Source organism: Heterocephalus glaber, unplaced genomic scaffold (genome assembly GCF_053883595.1).
Source record: "Heterocephalus glaber isolate CG9 unplaced genomic scaffold, H.glaber_assembly_v1.0 deba00001600, whole genome shotgun sequence".
NCBI lineage: Eukaryota > Metazoa > Chordata > Mammalia > Rodentia > Bathyergidae > Heterocephalus > Heterocephalus glaber.
In genome coordinates, this window is record NW_028258372.1 from 38,819,428 (window position 1) to 38,839,026 (window position 19,599).

The 19,599-nt window shown below is 39.5% G+C and overlaps 1 protein-coding gene across 20 annotated transcripts in view; it reads left to right on the top strand.

Moving 5' to 3' along the window:
• Ppp1r12b (protein phosphatase 1 regulatory subunit 12B) overlaps positions 1-19,599 on the top strand; it is a 230,773-nt gene that overhangs the window by 167,909 nt on the left and 43,265 nt on the right. For 18 of the 20 annotated variants that reach the window (XR_015444224.1, XR_015444222.1, XR_015444223.1 and 15 more), the window contains one exon: positions 16,979-16,995. Coding sequence is in view for 15 of the 20 variants with exons in the window: in XM_087193894.1 (XP_087050020.1) it covers positions 16,979-16,995 (17 nt within the window). In the remaining 5 variants the exon portion in view is untranslated. Of the gene's footprint in view, positions 1-10,197; positions 10,307-16,978; positions 16,996-19,599 lie in introns of those variants that run through there. The other 2 variants (XR_015444226.1, XR_015444225.1) reach the window with 2 other exon arrangements.

Genomic DNA, 19,599 nt, shown 5'->3' on the forward strand with positions numbered 1-19,599 from the left:
CATGGGAAATGCCTTTGCCTATTGTGCATATCTGTGAGTAATAGAAAGACCAAAATGAGCAAGGACTTATGGACACTTGGAACCTTTTCAGTCACCAGTTACCATTAGGAAATTTTGTGCTTGGAAGCCAAAGAAATAACTCCTGGCCACTGATAACCAGCTGTGTGGAGGTGTTTGTGATGTCCTAGGCAGAACCATTTGAGACTTTTCTCCATTTACTCTGGTGAATGTCTCTGCTAGAGTGATTAACATATGGGCATTTGCATCTAACATAGTGTCTTCCTTCTGTAGGAAGCTGACAAAAGCAATGGCACATTAGGAGAAGCCCTGGTGGGCATATTAGGTAGTAGACAAAGTAGCAGTTCCTTCTTAGGGAACTAGATTGTGCTGGATCGTATCTATGGCTTTAGAAGAGGAACAGTCATACATTCCTTATTTGGGGAGCTATGGGGAGAAAATCTGCAAGAAACACCAACAGACTGCTTTTTCCCCCCAGTTATTTTATATCCATTTTCAGTGTCTTCCTCATAATGTAAATGATCATGTAGTGGAATTTGGTATATAGCATATTGATCTGGGACCTCATCCAGAGATGTTTAGTTACCAGAATACCAAAACAATGTTGTTTTGAAGCTGTTTCATTCGTGAACTGTTTTTGTGAGGGGACCAAGAGAGGCTCTGACATGCATGTCACTGTTACTGAGTTCCGAGAGTGTTTCTTTGAGTACCCTCCTTTTTCCAAGGAGCTTCAGACACTTCTTCCCCAACAGCTGTTAGGTGCTTTCTGGTGGCTACCAGTTGAGGTCAGCAACAAACACCATTAATAAATCCCCGGCCCCAGGAGGTTTCCTTTGCTCCCTTCCTTCTTATCATACACCATAGTACCTTTGGGTTTAAAAAGCCCTTTGTTAATGTTTGTTCAATGTAACCACAGTTCCTGGATCAGTGTGTGATACCTGGCAATCATTCAACAAATTTTGGTTTAGTGACCACCTCCTCTTTTATCCTTTCTATTTCTTCCTTAGAGTTAGGTACTATTTTCTTACTGTCTCATGCCCAGCAGCCACCATCCACCCTTCCCACACTTGTTCCACTGTCTCTGATTCCCACCTTTTAGACAGAGGTCACAGTAAGAAAATTTGAGAATTTAGATTACAGGAAACCAAAACATGGATACCTTTAAAAAGTTTTAGTGGTCTGTGGCTGTGGATTCCCATAATAGTATCAGTTTACTGTAACCAACTTCCAGTGTCCAAATGGCTTGAGACCATACTGCAGAGAAAGCCGATTTTAATATACTGTTTATGTTCCATTATGTTACTTATGTCTTTAATGTGTGCAAAAGTGAAAGATATGCAAAACAAATTTAGAGGCTCTTGACTCTCAAGACTGGTTGATTGGTTACCAAGCTGAGATTCATCCCATGCTATTTCATTAGCCTAGTTCCTTTCCTCTCATGTCCAAGTAGGGTGCTCTTTATAAACTAGTTTTGTAGTGGTCTTGTGCTCATGTGTCCTCTGATGCATGACTTAGCAATAAGCAGTGAAGTCTTGATTTAAGCTCAGGTCTTTCTGACTCCCAATCCCATATTCATCAGCAACGCTGGAGCATATATCAAGTAGATTTGAAGGTCAAGGCTAAGGACATGCTGTGGGGCACAGATGACAAAAGCTTAAGTAGTTGTGAGAACACAGGAAACTGAAATTGCAGGAAGCAGGATAACGGTGTCTGTAGACCGAGGTGGGGAATTGACGTAACTGAGTCTCCTGTGCCTAGTTTTCCAGTTCGAGTTATACCCTCTGCAACCATGAGCCTCCAGACACTGAGACCTTGGGGCTACAAGGTCTTATTGATTCCTCTTATGAAGAAAATGCTTGGACATTTGTAGTAAAGATATAGGAAGTCATTGTGTTCATTTCAGAGTTAAAGCCAAGACAGCTTTCTTACTGTCCTCATCCAAACCTCTAGGACATTTATATATGGCACAGGTACATATAGTTTTCTGCTAGAGGCCACACAAAATTAAAAAGATCCAACATTCTTTAAAACAAAGGATTGAATTTTGAACAAACATTTAAAACTTTGTAATTTTCTTAGTGGTATTAAAAGGATCAAATATGAAATGTTTCCATATAAGGAAAATGTCCTCAGAGAATTTTTAAATAATGGCTATTTACATAGAGAAAATATTTTGAATACCTAGCTCTTCAACAGATGTTCAGGAATCAATATGAGCAAACTACACACTTAACAAATATTATTATTATTATTATTTTGTTTTTTTGAGATAGGGCCTCACTATGTAGCCCAGGCTGGCCTTGAACTCATGGTAATCCTCAGCCTCCCAAATGCTGGGATTACAGGTATGCACCGCCATGCCCAGCTTTAACAGTTATTATTTTTAACTTGAGAAAACAAAAGACAGGATGGTTTTTTTTAGTGATTACAAAACTGAAACTATTTTATCGTATACCTTGACTTTTAAACTCCTAGCAGCATCTGATACTTTTCATATTATATAATACAGTATTTCTGTACTGGATAAGCCTAAGACACTTTTAATAATATAAAAACTAATACCTGCTAGAGATTGGGCAACCAATAAACTCCCTAGTGAGATGCAAAAGATTGTGCAGGTCCCCACCAGCGAAGACTTATGTTTACTTTCTCTGGTTTGTACTTCAAAACTAACACTTTTTATTCTCTGAACACAAATTATCTAGTAAACATGATCTTTAAAAATATTCACCCCTCTTCCTCAACAGAGAAAATATCCATTTGTCCTTTTTGTTTCCCCACCACCCACTCCAGCCTTCACTAAGTGGGGCTGTTGCTAAGTGGTATGCTCCTGATACTACTCTTTGGTCTCCTGTGGAATAAAGAATAATAACGTAACTCCTTTAACGGCTTCTGTTAGTCTGCACACTAGTTTCACATCAGTTCCCCACCTCTTTTGCTTCTGTAGGTTGGGACTTCCCTGAGCGACAGATCTGATTTGTTACTCAGGAAAAGCAGAACAACCTCCTGATCCACTCTCATTTCTAATGGGAACCATGCCAGGTTCCCCTTGATGAGAATATGGAGGGTTGACCTTTCTTCTCCCACCCTGAAACAATTGCAACACTTGGTTCACACAAATTAGTAGAAAAGCTCTTCCTGACAGTAATTTGTCAACATTAAAACAATTCTGACACTAAACACCCCTATCTCTTCCCTTTTAGTCACTGTGTATAACATAAAATTCTACAGTTTAGAAACGAAGCTGTTCAGATGATTTTGCCTTTTAAATTACCCTGAAGGAATGAGCCAGGTAATCATTAGTCAGTATTCTCAAATTATTTGCTAATTTGAAAATACTTTACAATCCAAGATATATGCACAGAAAACAAATACTAGTTGAATACATCATCAGCTGAACTGAGAATCTTTTAATTAGGCAGATTTTCTTCAAATTGGTATTTGTGATAATAGGATTTGACATGAATTTATAAACCAGGATCAGGAGCATTTTCCCAGTTAGTCTGGATTGCTTCAGATCTCACATCTCAACGGAAAAAATTTTATACCATTTTTCACACTGGCCATTAATGTACACAAAGGGAATAATCAACTTGCTGTTTTATAAACAACCCTACAAACTAATCAGTATATTTGGTAACTAATTGGATGATAAAAGATTGCAGCTTTCATAAGAGCTTGTCTGTGCAGCAACTCTGATTCACAGGCCAGAAGCATTGTGCCTCCTCACCTTTCAGACGTTCTGTGATAATTATTCTTTATGTGTGCTCTGTGTGCACCTCTGGCAAGCATGAAGTACTTCTGTAGCTTTACTGTCTTATCCTCTACATCTGGGGCACTACCAATCTGGAATCCATTTTTTATTCTACTTTATAAGTTATCGTCACGGAATGAGAAACATTTGTCTGGGTGAACAGTGCTATTAAGAGTGCAATCTGTTAACCATTTTTTCTGCCTAATTAAAACCACTAGTGTATCTTTTTGTTTGTTTAGTTGGTTGAAGTTTGGTTTTTTAAAATTCCACTCAAGAGAAGTCAATAAGAAGTAATTATTCAGCCCAAGGAATTTTTCTAGGCAGGAGTAGTAGGACCTGTAGGAATGACAGTAGTGTCCATGTAAACCATTGCATGAATTCTAGGTAGATACTAGTCAACTCATGTCCTACCTAGAGCCAAATGAGGTGGCATCTGAATGAAGCCTTGGTTTGTTGACCAGAGAAACTGGAAGTTGTGTTTGTATGTGTGTGTGTCCACCACGTGAGTTGGGGCCGGGGTTACTAGGAATCAAGGGGCACTCTACCACTGAGCTACATCAACCTCTTTTATTTTTTTTATTTTGAGACAGATCTTGTTAAATTTCCCAATTCTCACTAAGTTGAACTTGTGATCCCCGTGCCTCAGCTTCCCAAAGTGCTGAGATTACAGTGGGCACCACTGTGCTTGGCTTAAGCCTGGAAATTTTGAAGACATCTCTTCCTTTCCTGCTAGCTGTTGCCTTTCCTTGCCACCCTAAATAAGTATTAAGGCCATCTACCCTATTTTGGTTTGTTGAGATTGATTCGGGGGCGGGGGGGGGGGGGAGCGGTCCTTACTATGTTCCCAGGCTGGAATAAAACTTGTGTGAGTTCAGGTGATCCTTATGTCTCAGGCTCCCAAGCAGCAGGAACTATAGGTATCTACCACCATGCCCATCCAAACTACCCTATTTTGAATCCTTCCACAACATTCCTTGAGCATCTGCTATATAGTATGCCCTGTACTGGACACTGAAATTCATAAGTGAAATGCAAAGTTCCTGCCCTCTTGGAATTGACAGTCTAATTGGAGAGATGAAAATCATGAATTACAACACACAGAAATGAGTTTTCTAATAAAAACATAGGTACAGAGTGTTTTAGGAGATTATTCAAGTGGTAAATGCATTATCCTGACATTTTCAGAACACTAGAGGCTAGGTGGGCAAAGAAGGAAATAGTACATTACAAGGGAGAAAATATATATGAGAAAATATGGCATTATTTTGAGATCTGCAAATCAATGTGGTTGGAACAAAAGATATATTTATAAGTACAATCAGAAATAAGGCTGGAGATTTAGCAGGGTCATTCATGTGAGGCTTAATGTACCATTCTCAGGATTTGAAGAGTAATTCTGTGGATAAAAGATTAAAGATTTGAAATAAAGTTTCTGTGATCAGAATTGCGTGAGAGAAATAACTCAGGCAGCTGTGGAAGCTGGTCAGTGGAGGGAGGGTTGTTGGGAAGTGATCGGGTCTGTTGGCCCCTGGTTGCAGTATTCCAGGTGAGAAATGATGAAGGCCTGAACAGACATCTCCCAGGTAGTACAGAGAAGTATTCAGTTGTTTAGAAGATGGAAATGATAAGACTTGGGGGCTGAATGCAGAGAAGGATGAGCCCAGGAGAGGAGAGAATGGATCAAAGTGACTCCAAAATGTCTTGTGTACGTGACTTGGTAGAAAATGGTATGACAAACTGAGCTGGCAGACACAGGAGGCAAAAGGATTTTGTATCGGGAAATGGTTTCACTTTTAGGTAGATTGAATTAGAGCTTTCTTAGGCCACTCAGATGGTGGTATCTGGAAAATAAAGGTTGGTCATCCCTAATCTGAAATCTGGAGTGCTCCATAATTTCAAATTTTATTTAACCGACAGGATGCCACAAGTGGAATCTGCCATCCCTGATCTCATGAGACAGGTTGCAGTGAAAATGAAGGCACACTAAAAATATTGTATAAAATTATCTTCAGGGTACATGTACAAAGTGTATATGAAACAAACAAATTTCCTTGGGACCTAGCTCCAAGATGTCTTATTATTTATATGCATATTATATTCATATATATTCAAATATCTGAAACACTTTGAGTTCTCAACATTTTGGATAAAGGATATTCAAGCCGCAGTTGGTTTGAAGCTCAAGAGAAAATTATGGGTTAAAGATATTGATATTTATAATTAAAAGGATGGGGGGGCCAGGGATTTAGCTCAGTGGTTTCGCTGCCTGCTGCGCAAGAGTAAGAACCAGAGTTCAATCGCCGGTACCAAAAAAAAAAAGTATGGGAGCAGTGAGCTTGACTAAGGAACAGACGTAACTAAGGAAAGGGCTGAGAATAAACCATAGGGAAATACCAACAAGCAGATGAAGATACGTGCTGCTTCTGGCTCTTTCCTGTCCAGTTATCACTGATATCACATTCAGGAATAAAGCGTGTTCTATATGTTGTTTCTGTATTTGGGGGCATTGTAGTTAACCTTCTGTTACAGTAATAAGCCTTAGTTCTCAAAGGATCCAGAAATTTAGGAAGTCAGTTAAGGGTCAACTGGTAATGAGTTATCAGTTGAGTTCTAGTTTTGTTTTTAGTACATAACCAGATGTGTGATGAGAGATTTTGGTTTCAAATTTGAAAAAGTTCTGAGACTGTTCAGCATTGGTTTGGTTTGGTTTTTCCCATCAATCTTACAATGTTTGGGTGAGAGGACAATTAATTATACCCAGAAGCCCAAAGGAAAACAGAGTTCGTTTTCTTTTTCAGCTCCTTTGGTGCTGTTCTTGACCTGCTTATTATGCAATGGCTGTGGTTACCCACAATGGGAGTTTTAGTTCTCATCACAGCCCCAAACCTAGTGACTTTCTTTGGCTATGTGATGCAGGAGTTCTTCCAGGGAGATGATTAAAGATACTAAAAGTGTGTCTAGACTTTAACCTTTTCATGGTTCATTATGAAAGCAACATTTTCATGTGGGAGTTGTATATGAAATAGCATGTGGCTATTTTTAAAGTTGTTTGTATAAAAAGTTAAAGATTCTGGATTTTAATTAAGTTGTAAAAATCGATGAAAGCCACACACCACACACACACACACACACAATCTATGTTGCTTTCCAAAGTCAGCTTCACTGGTTGGTTATCTAGGAAAAGTGCATAACAACCCAGACAGTAAAATAATGACTTTAAATGTCTGTAGGTTAGAAAGAATAACTAGGAATTAGCCTAGGTAATCAAATCCTTTATTTGAATGTTAAGGAATTTATTTATGCTTAATTCTGCTTGCAACAACCAAGCATTCAGAGAGCCAAAGTCCCAGAAAGGGATGAGAGAGAGAACAGAAAAATAAAACTGTAGTACTATTAGGAGCTAACATCTATAGAATACTTACTGTGTCAGTGCTGCACCAAGAACTTACATTTATTGTCCTATGTAATGCTTCTGATAACTGAGTACTGTTTCCTGTTTTACTAATGAAAACACTGAGACAGAAGTTAAGCTGTTATCTAAGATCACTAATTAGTAAATGTTGCAGCCAGCAGTCTGGATCCCATGCCTCAGTCTTAACCAGGAAGATGTGTAACCACTCTAATGAAACTACTGTCTTTCCATGAAATATTATTATTGCCCATGTCCCAGACTACTGAATCTGTTTGGAAAGAAAGATAATGCAAACAAAACCTCTTTTAGAGGAGGAAAAAAATTACACAATAATTTAAGAAGACACAAATCAGTAAAAAGAAAAGTCAAATTTTACATCATTTTAAAATTTGTTTAGTTTTCTTATTTTTAAGTATATATAACTGTTGGCTACTACCTTTGCAAAGGAGAAAAGATCTGCTATGCCCCTGAACATGTAATCCAGAATCCTTTTTAGTATATATGTTAATTGTATGTAAATAGTTAATCTAAAGCCCTTTATAAGTGTTCAAAAATAGATCTTTTAAGTAGTCATGTCATTTCTTTATGCTGTTATTTTGTAAATGAATTTTAAACAGTACAAAAATATGCTTTAATTCAGGACCTGTTAAATTATAGCAAGTTATGAATGAGTAGGAACTGAATGATTGAGTTTGAGACAAGATCCTACTGTGTAGCTCAGACTAACCTAAACTCAGAATCCTTCCTGCCTCAGCTTCCTGCGTGCTGATGTATTACAGGCATGTGTCACGATGCTGAGATTTTTCTCATTTTGCAGATAAACTGCAAAAGTGTTTCCTCTTCTAAAGGTCTACATTTTTAAATACCTGTTTTGCTCTGGGAGGCAGTGTTTGCGAAAGAGTAGTCATGTGTACCTAATGACTCATGTTCTCTGGTGGTGTGTAAAAAGGGAAGAATCAAAAAACTGTAATTATTTGTTTTTCAGAGCAAAGTAGCATAGCACTTTAGGATCACAGTGGCACTACCAGGGCCCCATCTTGTATTAGATTTCTTACAGGTCACATATGATAGTGTCATTCTTCACAACCACCAGCTTCAAACTCCAGGCTGCTGTACCTAGTAGGCCTTGCCCCAAATCTCTGGTCAGTGTTAGTTTCTCCCACCTTCTCTCTTCATTTACGGTGGGTACTGCAGAGCCTAGCATTTGATTGCATCCCAACATTCTCTTTCTGGCACTGATCTCTCATTATGGATGTGCTTATCTTTACTTCTCAATTTTGTAATCAGGTTTTATTACTCTAAGAATACCACAGCCACAAGGCTGAGCACACATAGGTTCTTAAACTAAACCCAGGGACTGCATACTGCTCCTTTTTTTAGATTTGAACTCTCTGCTCCTCCTGTTTGGCCAAGTGGAAAGGAATCAGAGACTACACACTAGAGAATCCTGTTTCTGAAATAAAGGGCAACCATAGGTTTTCCCTAGGCAATTCAAATTACTCTTTATTACAGTTTGCTAGTATAGCCATAGCTCCAAAATAAGTGAGTTAATATTTTGATTTCTGTGGGGACAGAAAAAAAACTAAGAACCAAGACCTTCTGTGGGACTATTTAGAAATAAAAAGCTTTACCTTATGTTGATTAGGTTCCAAGTATTTATTTCCTCTGGAAAAGTGAGGTCAAGAGAACCTCGCTATCTCTCTTAGCAAAGATTTTGGTTCACAGCCTGGTCCAAGTAAGTGTTAAATGACCATCCAAACAGGCTACGAGACTGACATTTACATACTAAAATCTCCATGTTCTTCCAGGCTTTGGGCATGGAAACCTTGCTGCCGGCAGAGGTATAATGGTGGTTGGTAACAATATCTGTGGCTGAGCCTTGGGAGTGTTATGGGGAGAAACTTAGAAACTCAATTAGAGAAACAGAAACTCAAAAGAGTGGGGTTCAAGGCCTAAATAGGGCCTTTTAAAAAATTATCACTATTTTATGTAGCATTTCCTAATAACATTCTTGGGAGAGTAATCAGGCTTCCTTTCTCATGTGTTCGCTGAGGCCCATTTTTTGTATAGTTGTAGGTATCGTATACACCACTGTGGACCTAAAACTCCAAGCCATGGGGAAAGCAAAAATAGATGACAGTGTGAGAAGTGTGACTGTGTACCAGAGACAAATGTTTAGAGCTCCTCATTCTTGCCATTTTTATCATAATACTGTATAGTACACGAACAGCTAGGTAGAGAGCGTGCCTGAGCCTGCAGGTGTATTTATGGATAATTTTTTTGAATTATCCTTAAATATAAAATGACCTGCCTCAGATGTTTGATGGAGGTCTTAGTATTTCATATATTTCCTTCTACAGTAAGTACATTTTGTGAGTTCAAAAAAAAATACAGAGATTCTTCAAAAGCTGAGAATATCCACAAAGAGGAGGTATAGGCCTACATAGGGCAGAAACTAACAGCTGTAAAATCATAATAATGTTTAGTTTGATAGATAGAACAAAAGATAAGTATTTTTATCATATAATGAACTTGATCATTTTTCTTTTAAAATAAATTAAATGTGCTGTTGTACGCGAGGTGATGTCACTTGATCTCTTCATACAATATTAAACTGTGGGGTAGATGTGCGAGGCCCTGGGTTCAATCCCCAGCACCAAAACAAACAAAAACCTGATAGGGTAGTTACAACCTGGTGTATTCGAGTTTTCAGAAGTTTATAGTATAAACTGAATACAAGGACTGTATTTGACTTTCCTGTTTGTTTTTCTACATTTGTTAAGTAATTAGTGGAGACAAATAAATCAAGGAGTATAATGTGATGAATATATTTATGACTTAACGGTTGCTAATTTTTGATTGGAAGTATATCTCACACACATGTGCCTGCTCACATAGATGTGCACTTTTTCCCTGCATAACACAGTGCTTTCAGCGTTGCTCTGGTTCTCAATGTGCATAGTCAGGATGTTACAGATAAACTAGACCATGTTTTTTGTTTACTTTATTTCAGCAGGGAGAATGTTGGTGGTGGTGGTGTTGAAGGGGAATCCTTGTGGTATTTGGAAATATCTACCCAAAGATGTCCTGGCCTAATCTCAGGAACCTATATTTATGACACGGTAATCTCTCCCACGATTGTCATGTTATTAGCCACGCTTGGCCCTAAGATAGGGAGGTTTTTCTGGGTGGGCCTGATCTAATCACATGAACCTGTACAGGTAGGGATCTTTCTTGGCTGATGACAGAAGGGGAAACAAGAAATTTGAAGCGTAGAAAGGACTCAGTGTGCCATTGCTGGTTTAAAGAGGAAAGAAACTGAGTGAGAAGGAATGTGGGGCCCCTACAAGCAGTGAGCAGTCACCAGCTGGCAGCAGCAAGGCAATGGGGACCTCAGACCAGCAGCCACAGGAAATTGGATCCGCTAACAACCTGAAGGAGCTTGAAAGCAGATTCTTGCCCAGACCCTTCCCCAGAGGAGCCCTGTCAGCAGAGACGATTTCAGCCAGCTGAGAGCTGAACAAGGAACCCAGAACTGGTCAGCATGTGACCTACAGAACTGGAGATAAGAAGTGGGTATTTTAGAAAATGAGTACAGTTGACATTTTGATGATATTAAGTAAATACTAGTTTTGTGAAATGGAATGAAAATAATACAGGCTTATTGTCACTGTCCTGTACTGTCACATCTTTGTCACATAAATCTTGAAGTTCTTATTCCATCCATTCATGTATTTCCAAATTGTGCAAAATCCTCACATATATCACTAAGGATGTAGGCTCAAGAAGACCTGTATCAAAGCTAGAGACTGGTAGAATCTCATCATTTCAATCCTAAGAATCCTGTTTGGCTACAGTAGAAGGCTAGAAACACTTTATCTCTCTTAGACGTATATATGAAACCAGAATGGTTCTAAAATTATGATGTTGTATTATTTTGCAGTTAACTTGGGTTGTGATAGGTGTGTCAGTCCTTGCTGCAGACTTGCTCCATCATTGGCTTCTCCCTTATCAATCATTAATCTGGGACCTCTGAAGGGAAAGGCTGGTGCTCTGTAGCCATCCCAAGATAGTTCAGTTTGTTCCCCTGGCTCAGCGAGTGCACAAGAACATGACATAAAATGTTCCTTCTGCTTGGTAAATAGATTTTTTTCCCCATCATTGTGAGGTCAGGCCCTGGCTCTAAAGGAACATGAGTTAAGCCAGTCTCAGCCTTGGTAGTAGACATGTGACTTGGTCTCATTTCTTTCCCTTGGGCCCAGCTTTCCAGAGCTACAGTTTTATTTTAAACTTGGTAGAAAGAGTTTGGCTTTAATTATGTGCCTTCCTAAACTCCTGATAACTTTCAAGTTAAAAGCTTTTGTGGGATTTTTCTAAGCCATCATCTAGTGTTTGAGGGCCCAACACTTTTCACAAATTAAAACCAGCCAGTTCCTATCCCTTTCTAGGATTGCCATCTGAATTAATGGCGATCTTCACTGTGTTCTTTTATTAGAAACAGACTCAAGCAATGAGATTATTACAGGAGTATTTCAAGAGGTATGACAGGAAGGAGCCTGCTCCTTAATTTGGGGACACTTTTAAAACCATTTTCTGTCCAACTAATCATTCTTTTTGCCTCAGCTGTCTGTATCCGTACTGATTTTTGAACAGGTTTTAGTCTTTTCTGCTCCAGGATCCCATTCACAATATCTGTTGCACCCACTTGGGCCATCAGAGCTGTGAAAGTAATACCTTCTCTGAAAAATTTTTATCTAGTTCACACACACCAGAGCGCTCCATCTTAATGGCCATGATTCATCTGTCTGCAGTGGAAGGTAGAGCAACATGGTCTTTACAAAAACACTTACAATAGCTCCCTCTGACACTTCCTGATCAGAACATACGACACACTACATTGTGTATTAACCTGCAAATTGGATAGAAGAGTGGCGCCTTTTCTAAAATATATAATGTCATCACGTGTAGATAAGCTATTCAGATCCTAAAGAGCAGACGAAGAGTAAGTGTTCTGTTTTTAGATGAGATCGGGCACTTTCAGGGTGGTATGGCTGTAGACAGTGTTCTGTTTTTAAAAGAGAGAAAACAAGCAGAGGATGGAGGGTGAGAGAACAGGGCCACTCCTAGAACACACGTAAGGGAACTCACATTCTCAGGCTCCAGAGGATCAGAGCCTTGGCCATGGTCCCTAAGCCCCGTGTTCTGTTCCTTCTTACTTCCTGCTCACCAGACTGACCCCTTAAATCCTCTTCTCTGGGAGAACGCTCAGTGTTCATTTCCCTGGCCTGGGTTCTGTTTGCCTCTTCTGATGTCTCTTCTTGGCTCACTGTTCCCCAGAGACCGCTTGGCCAAACTCCCACTCCACCTCATCTCTGGATTTTATGTAGGGTTGGCAGTCAACTTTCTAGAAGGAGAAGCAGTGTCATTCTTAACAATCGAACTGCGCTTAGTTTGAAAGACAGCAGGACAAAGATGGAAAATTCTGCACCAGCTCAGCCACTCTGCTCCTCACCTAGGAAATTCAGATTTCTCTTTTCCTAAATCTAACCAATGTTTGTTCATCAAACCCCAATTATATAGGGTATCAGGGAAAAAAATAGTTTCTAGAGGTACTCCACCAGTGAAGATCAATTAAGAAGTATGATCTAAAAACCCAGACCTGGGCTGGGGATTTAGCTCAGTGGTTTCACCGCCTGCCTGGCAAGCGCAAGGTCCTGAGTTTGATCCCCGGTACCAAAAAAATAAAAAACCCAGACCACTTTATCAGAAGCTGGGGAATTAGATACTAAATCCTGCAGACTATAAGGATACTCATTTTAAGCTAAAAACTTACAGGAACACTTTTTTTTTAAGCTGTGAGAATACCATCTCCTTTTTCCAGATTTCTTCTTTTTCTGAAATAATATTGTTTGCATTCAGGTTACTGTCGTACTCTCTACTACATCTAAATCTCACTAACCTCTGTGGCTTTTGGAAGTTGATATGTTCTCCTCTAATTGGTTGGGTTGACCTTCCCAGAACATTTCTAAGGTTAGTCCTTGAAGGCAGAAAAATGAATAAATAAATTAAATAAAACAGGATTCCATATAATTCCAAAAGTCAGGAAAAGCTGGAGGGCAGTGTTAGAGGTAGTAGGGAAAGATCAAGGATTGGCTTAGAAGCTGTCTTTGCTCTGATATTGGGATCTGGGTGAATTGTCGACTGCCTTGTCTGTTGGATCATGCATCACCTGCACATTTTTATAAAAGGTCACCTAAAAAGAAATTGATAACAAGAAATCTTAACATGCCTAAAAAGGATGGCAACAGACTGTGATATTTGCTTTTAGTTACTCCTGGTGGGCAGAAATAAGACTGTCATTCATCAACTTCTTAGATGGCTGCAGGAAACCCGTGCAGAAGTCTGTAAGGGCACGAACTGCTGCGGCAGACACAGTTACAGCCCCAGGAACATTAACTTGCTCCACATTCCCTCATCTGTGGAAAATTAAGCCTCCCAAAGCCTGGGGGAATATGCCTTTTTATATCCAGGGATCTCAGAGGCTTTCTCTGGGTACTACTTGATGGTGCTAACCTATTTCTTAAGTGTTTGTATTTATATTGACCTCGGTGAAGCTTCACTGCACACAGTCGTACAGGCACGTATCTGTCTGAAAACTTTCTTGGGTGTAGTGACAGGGCATAAAGAGTTCATTATGCTCCTAGAACATCCTAAATGAAAAGAGTTAACTAAGTCTTTCTTATAGGAGAAAAATCATTGGAAATGTTAGCATGCTTGGATATATTTAATTGCTAAGATTGATGCCTAGAAAACTCCTAATTTTGGTGTTTTAGAAGGAAGAACAACTTGTTTCTTTACTACAAATGCAGCTGCCAAGGTCTATACAGCAAAATTTCAAGCTGAACATTTAGTTAAATCCTACCCAGCAAGATATTTACAAAGAAGAAACTGGACAAAAGAAGAGAGGCATTTGCAGGGGAGGCTAAGCGAGAATGTAGAAAGCCCATCTTTGTACTGATGTTCAGAATGGTTCTCCCATATGTTGATGTGTTTAACACGTTCACACCAGGGCCATAATTCGTATGTCCCACTGCCAGGTGGCTCTGAACCACTGATGCCTCAAGCCAGCAAGAATGTGTTAAAGCTGCTCTGCCCAGAAGCGAAGAGAGAAATTAAATGGCCTCCCAAATTATTATTTTATTTCACTGCATATGAGCTCAGTCTCCTTGGTCAAAGGTACTAAGGTAACTTACCACTCTAGCCACCATCAACAACCAATGTAGTACCTTTAAAACTAGAAAAGGAGGAATGAGGGGCTGATATCTTAAGAGTGTACTTCCTCATAGTTATCACATTTAATTCTCACCAATAGTCAGTGGTAACAGCCCCAAGGTCTCACATCTAGATAATGTCAGGGCAGAAGTTAGAACCCAGGGTGAGCCAAGGCCATCACACTCAGAAAATTGAACAATCCAGTTCAGCTTACTTTATTGAGCACTTATGTCCCAGCCCTGTGGGCACTAAGGATATAACTGATAATAAGATAGAGGATGTATCACAGCTAACACATTTTAGGGAACCCTCATACCAATATATATTTTTTAAATATATATGTGGCTGGGCAGGGTGGCACACACCTGTATTCCCAGCTACTCAGGAGGCTGAGGCAGGAGAATTCCAGGTCCACTGCCATCCTGGAAACTTAATAAGTAAGACCCTTTCTCAAAATAGAAAGGCCTTGCCTGGCTTGCAAGGGGAAGGATCTGAGTTCGATCCCTGGTACCAGAAAAAACCAAAAAAAAATAGAAAGGCCTGAGGATATAGCTCAGTGCTAGAGCACCCTGGGTTCGGTTACTGGTACTACCACAAATGTATGTGTGTGGGGGGGTTATCTGGAAGCTTCCTTATTTGGAGGCCAGGAGTCAGCACTGTTATCTCTGTAGCACTTCTCTGCATGTTTTCCGTAGTGTTCCAGACCGGCTCAGCTCCCTAGTTATGGTCACAGTGCTCTTCTGGCTCGTCATGCAGCTGTTTGGCTTCTTCCTCCATGCCTCCTGCACAGTGTTTTACACACAGTGGGCTTTTAAATAGAGCAGCCTCTTGTCATTTCCCAGTATGAAGTTTAGTTTCAATTATTCACAATTAATCGATATGTCACTAGGTGCCATATTCCTGGGCTGTGAATTTCAATTCATCCAGATACTACAAGGCTGACCTTGCCACAGAGCTATTGTGTGGTCGTAGCCAATGGCCCATCTTCTCTGTGATACTCTTGAAGCATCCTTCTATAAAAAGTAATTCTTGAGAGATGAATAAAATTTAGTTTCCTTTAAAAAAAAAAAGACTTCAAGTAAGAGGAAGAAACTTTATAGGTTTGATAGTCGTTGACAGTGTGAGATATGTGTAGGACTCTCCCTGGAAATCAGGAATAAATGTATAAATGTGGGGCAGGAAAAATGCTCAGAATTATCCTGAATTCCAGATTTCTAAATTTCAGGATTCTCAAAGAATTCCAAGGTATGCAAATTTTTTAAATAAACTACATACTTTCTGTAATGATTCTCTCATCCCAAATGGAACATATCTCCACACTCAAAAATGTGCATTTAGTCCAATGATGCTTACCCAGGGCTATTTCTTGAGTCAGTTGGGGCTTTGTTAAAGATGCAGTGGGAAGGCTCTGCTCCAGACCTCCTACTGGAGGCTCCAGGACGTAAGGTGGGATGTGCACATTTGTGTGCATTTTGAAAAAGTGTGCCAAATTATTCTGATAAGTATAGCCCCTGACTACAAAGGGGGTCTGTGGGGGAAAGCCACCTTTTGGATGCACAATCGAACCAGTCTTCCCTGGACAGCTTAGGAGTGTGGACCATCAGGCCGCCGTGCTGACTGACGCACCAGTGACTTCAGGGGCTGCTCAAGGCTTTAACAAAGCAGTGCTGTTGCATAACTCCTCAGTAGTCCCAGGGTTCATTATGCATCTTGTAGATGACTGGACTCTGCTTCTTTTCTTTCTTCTGTTGTCTGTCCCTGAAGATTTTGTTATTATTTAACACCTCAAAAGAGGAAATAAATACATTCAAATCAATTATTTGCCTGAATTCTTTTTTAAAGAATGGAGATAAAAGGGATTAAATAATATAACCACTTTTGGTTGTTTGTTTACAGTGACCAAACTTACAGTTTGCATCTATGAAACTTCTTTCTTCCAGGGCCTCAAAATACTTTCTTTTTCAATCTTGCTGGCACCCTAGGGACTAGGCTGGGACTTTGCCTCCTTCTCCCAGCTCTCTCACCATCCACCGTAGTGAAAAACGGAGAAGCCAGGCACTGTCCTGATTTTCATATTTGTAAATTGCAGTATTTACTCAGGGAAGGTTGAAGGATCGTGACCTGGAAGAAAATCCTATGAATATTGAGGTTGAGAGAGGCTCAGTATCGCACAGAAAGTCGGTAGAGTCATTCCTAGAATACGAGGCTGCCTGGCTAGTTGGGAGGAAGGAGGAGGTTAATTTTTGATCATTTTGCATTTTGCTGGCTTACAGTTTTAAAACATGTCACAAAAGCCTCGCATCTGGTGAATTGCGGAATACAAAGAAGTATGAACTAAAGCCAAGAAGCCAAGTATACAGTCAGTTGAATTGCTGTTCTTAAATTGCACCCCCATCTCCAGCTGTGAAGCTGAGCCATCTGATTTGAAAAGTTCATTTATAAATGGAAATTAAAATTAGTCCCTTGCTAATGCTGTTTTCTTTTCTTTCTTTTTTTGTTTTGTTTTTGTCTCCTCTCTCTAGCATGAAAGACTTTCTAGGTAAGAACTTTCCCCATTTTATATGCATGCTTAATATTTGTGAGAGAATGTATGACTAATTAAATTTGGTTTTATTTAATAGTTTAGTAATGTTCCTCACATCCTTTTCTTTTCATTTCCCCAACCACCACAGCAATTCCAACTTCTATTATCTCCTGCCCGAAGAATGGGATAGCTTTAAGTCACTTTTCTGTCACCAAATTCTCTTCTTTTCAATTTACCTTGTATATTTACACTAGATCAATTTTCCTATAGCACCAGTACCAGACAACATGCTAAGCACCAGGGAAACAACATGAATAAGACACTGTCTTTGCCGGTAATCAGCTTATGAATCACTGAGGGGAAGATCATTTCAGTAGGATGTACAAAGTGCCTTTTAGAAGTATGGACAGGTGTTCTGAACACAAAGAGAAGGCAGTTGCCCTATTCTGATGGTTGGAGGAAGGGTTCCTTGCCCAGTTGAAGCCTGAATTGAGATTGAGGTTAGGTATTGTCCTTAATAATGAATCCAGCCAGGGGTGGTGGCATACGCCTGTAATCCCAGCACTTGGGGGATGCTGAGGAAGGAGGCTCGCCACAAATTCAAGGCCTTCCTGGGCTACATAGCAAGACTCTGTCTTAAAAAAACAAAAAACAACAACAACAACAAAAATCCAACCTCATACCTTACACCTAAGTGGTACTTAGTAGCAGTTTGTCAAATGAATTAAGGACCTAATTTACAATTACTAAAAAACTAAGAAAAGGTACCATTTTGGGGGGAAGATCCTCTGCAATTTTTACCTAGTATTGAAGGATACAAAACTGATCTTCCTGAAGAAGAAATTAAATAAAAAATAATAGCAGCTGTGTAACTGAATGTTTGAATCTTGCTTTTCCCGCTATTCCTCTGATGGAGAAATGAAGACAAGGATTGGAGGAAGAGGTAGTTAAGGGATAACACAGGACAAAGGAGTCTCCCCATAATTTGTTTGGCAATTGAACTGGTTCTACCTTATTAATATATGCTAAATTTTATATGTATTGTTCTGCTTGCCCTCTCACCAGGCACCAGCTGAGGATAACTTACTTCTAGCAGAAAATTGTAGTCTTGTAAAATTTGGTGGTACAAGATTACAAATTTTAATTACATAAAATTTTAAATCTCTGCCAATAAGATACTGTGAACAGAGACAAAAACTGAAATAGAAAAAGCAATTTGTAGGCTATATTAGACAGTTATAAAAGTTCTACTATGTAGGAGGCTTCCCCAGCATAACCAAAACAAAAGATGATTACCCCACTAAACAAGGGCTATTATGAATTTGCAGAAACAATATGAGTAACCAAAGATATTAAACCTCCTTAATGATTTAAAGATATTAAAATGAACAAAATTGGAAAGGATTAGGCCCCTGCAAGGCAGTATGGCAGTATATACATGTGCCAGCATTCAAAATATATTTAGCTTTTGACCAAATAGTTACACTTCTGAGATTTATCCCAAGAAAGTAATTAGTTGCACCAGTGAGCAGACAAGACTGCTCATTATAGTAGCTAAAAATTTGAAACAACATGTGTCTATCATTTGAGGATTAAATTATCATCCAACCATGGAATGGGCTGTACAGTTACTTTTTTTAATGAGATAAACTTATTTTTACTTAGATGATAAGATATGCATAAGTGGTAAGTATAGGGAGGAAAAGGAGTTGGACAACATATGTATCTGATTTTATGTACAGAAACATTTTAACATATTTTTGTACTTGATACCCTGCAAGGATATGATCTAAACTGTTATTATTTATTTCTTGGGCAGGATTATGGAGTAGACGCTTAGGTATCACTTAATGTAATACCTTTCTAACCAGAAAAGTCAATACAAAGATTCCTATTAATCAGAAAGAATGCTAGGAAAAATATGGGACTTAGCATCTCTGTAAGAGAAAAGTAGCCATTGGTGTCCTTAGGAGCTCATTGCATCACCTCCTCTTCTCCTCCCTCATCCCTTGTTGCTCCTCTGCCTCTTCTAATACTTTATCTCAGCTCCCACCCACCCTGGCTTTGACACCAGCTACCACACAAACAGCAGCTGTGAGCTCCGCAGCTGGGCTACTGCACACCATCCAGTTTGGTTGGTTTGTACACAGCACTTTCTCATGGGCCTCATTCTAGTTTCTGAAGAGCAATGTCCAGGAAAATATAAACCAGGGTTAAGGATTGGGGTGATGGTCATACACTTTAAACAATCGGCTGAGAGAGTGGTTCTCTAATGAACTTACCACTACTAGAAATGAAACCACCACCAACTCTAAGAGCCCAGTTCTAGATGTAGACATCCCAATCACAGGCACAAGGTTGACAGGGAACTCAAAGAAGAGGGAGAAAATCAGCTGTTCAGGCACCGTGGGGGCACCCCTGGAGTGTTGGGATTCCAGCACACCTGTAGTGTACTGTCAAAGCACAGGTACCATGCCCCATTGCCATTCCTCCCCTGTCAGCCTTCAGCTCAGTTTCCAAGCCCATCTGTTTCTGATTCATTGACAGTTCATCGTAATCATTTTCCAAGAGCCTCTGAGATCCAAGAAAAGTTTTGCTTTTAAAAGCACACTCTTTAGG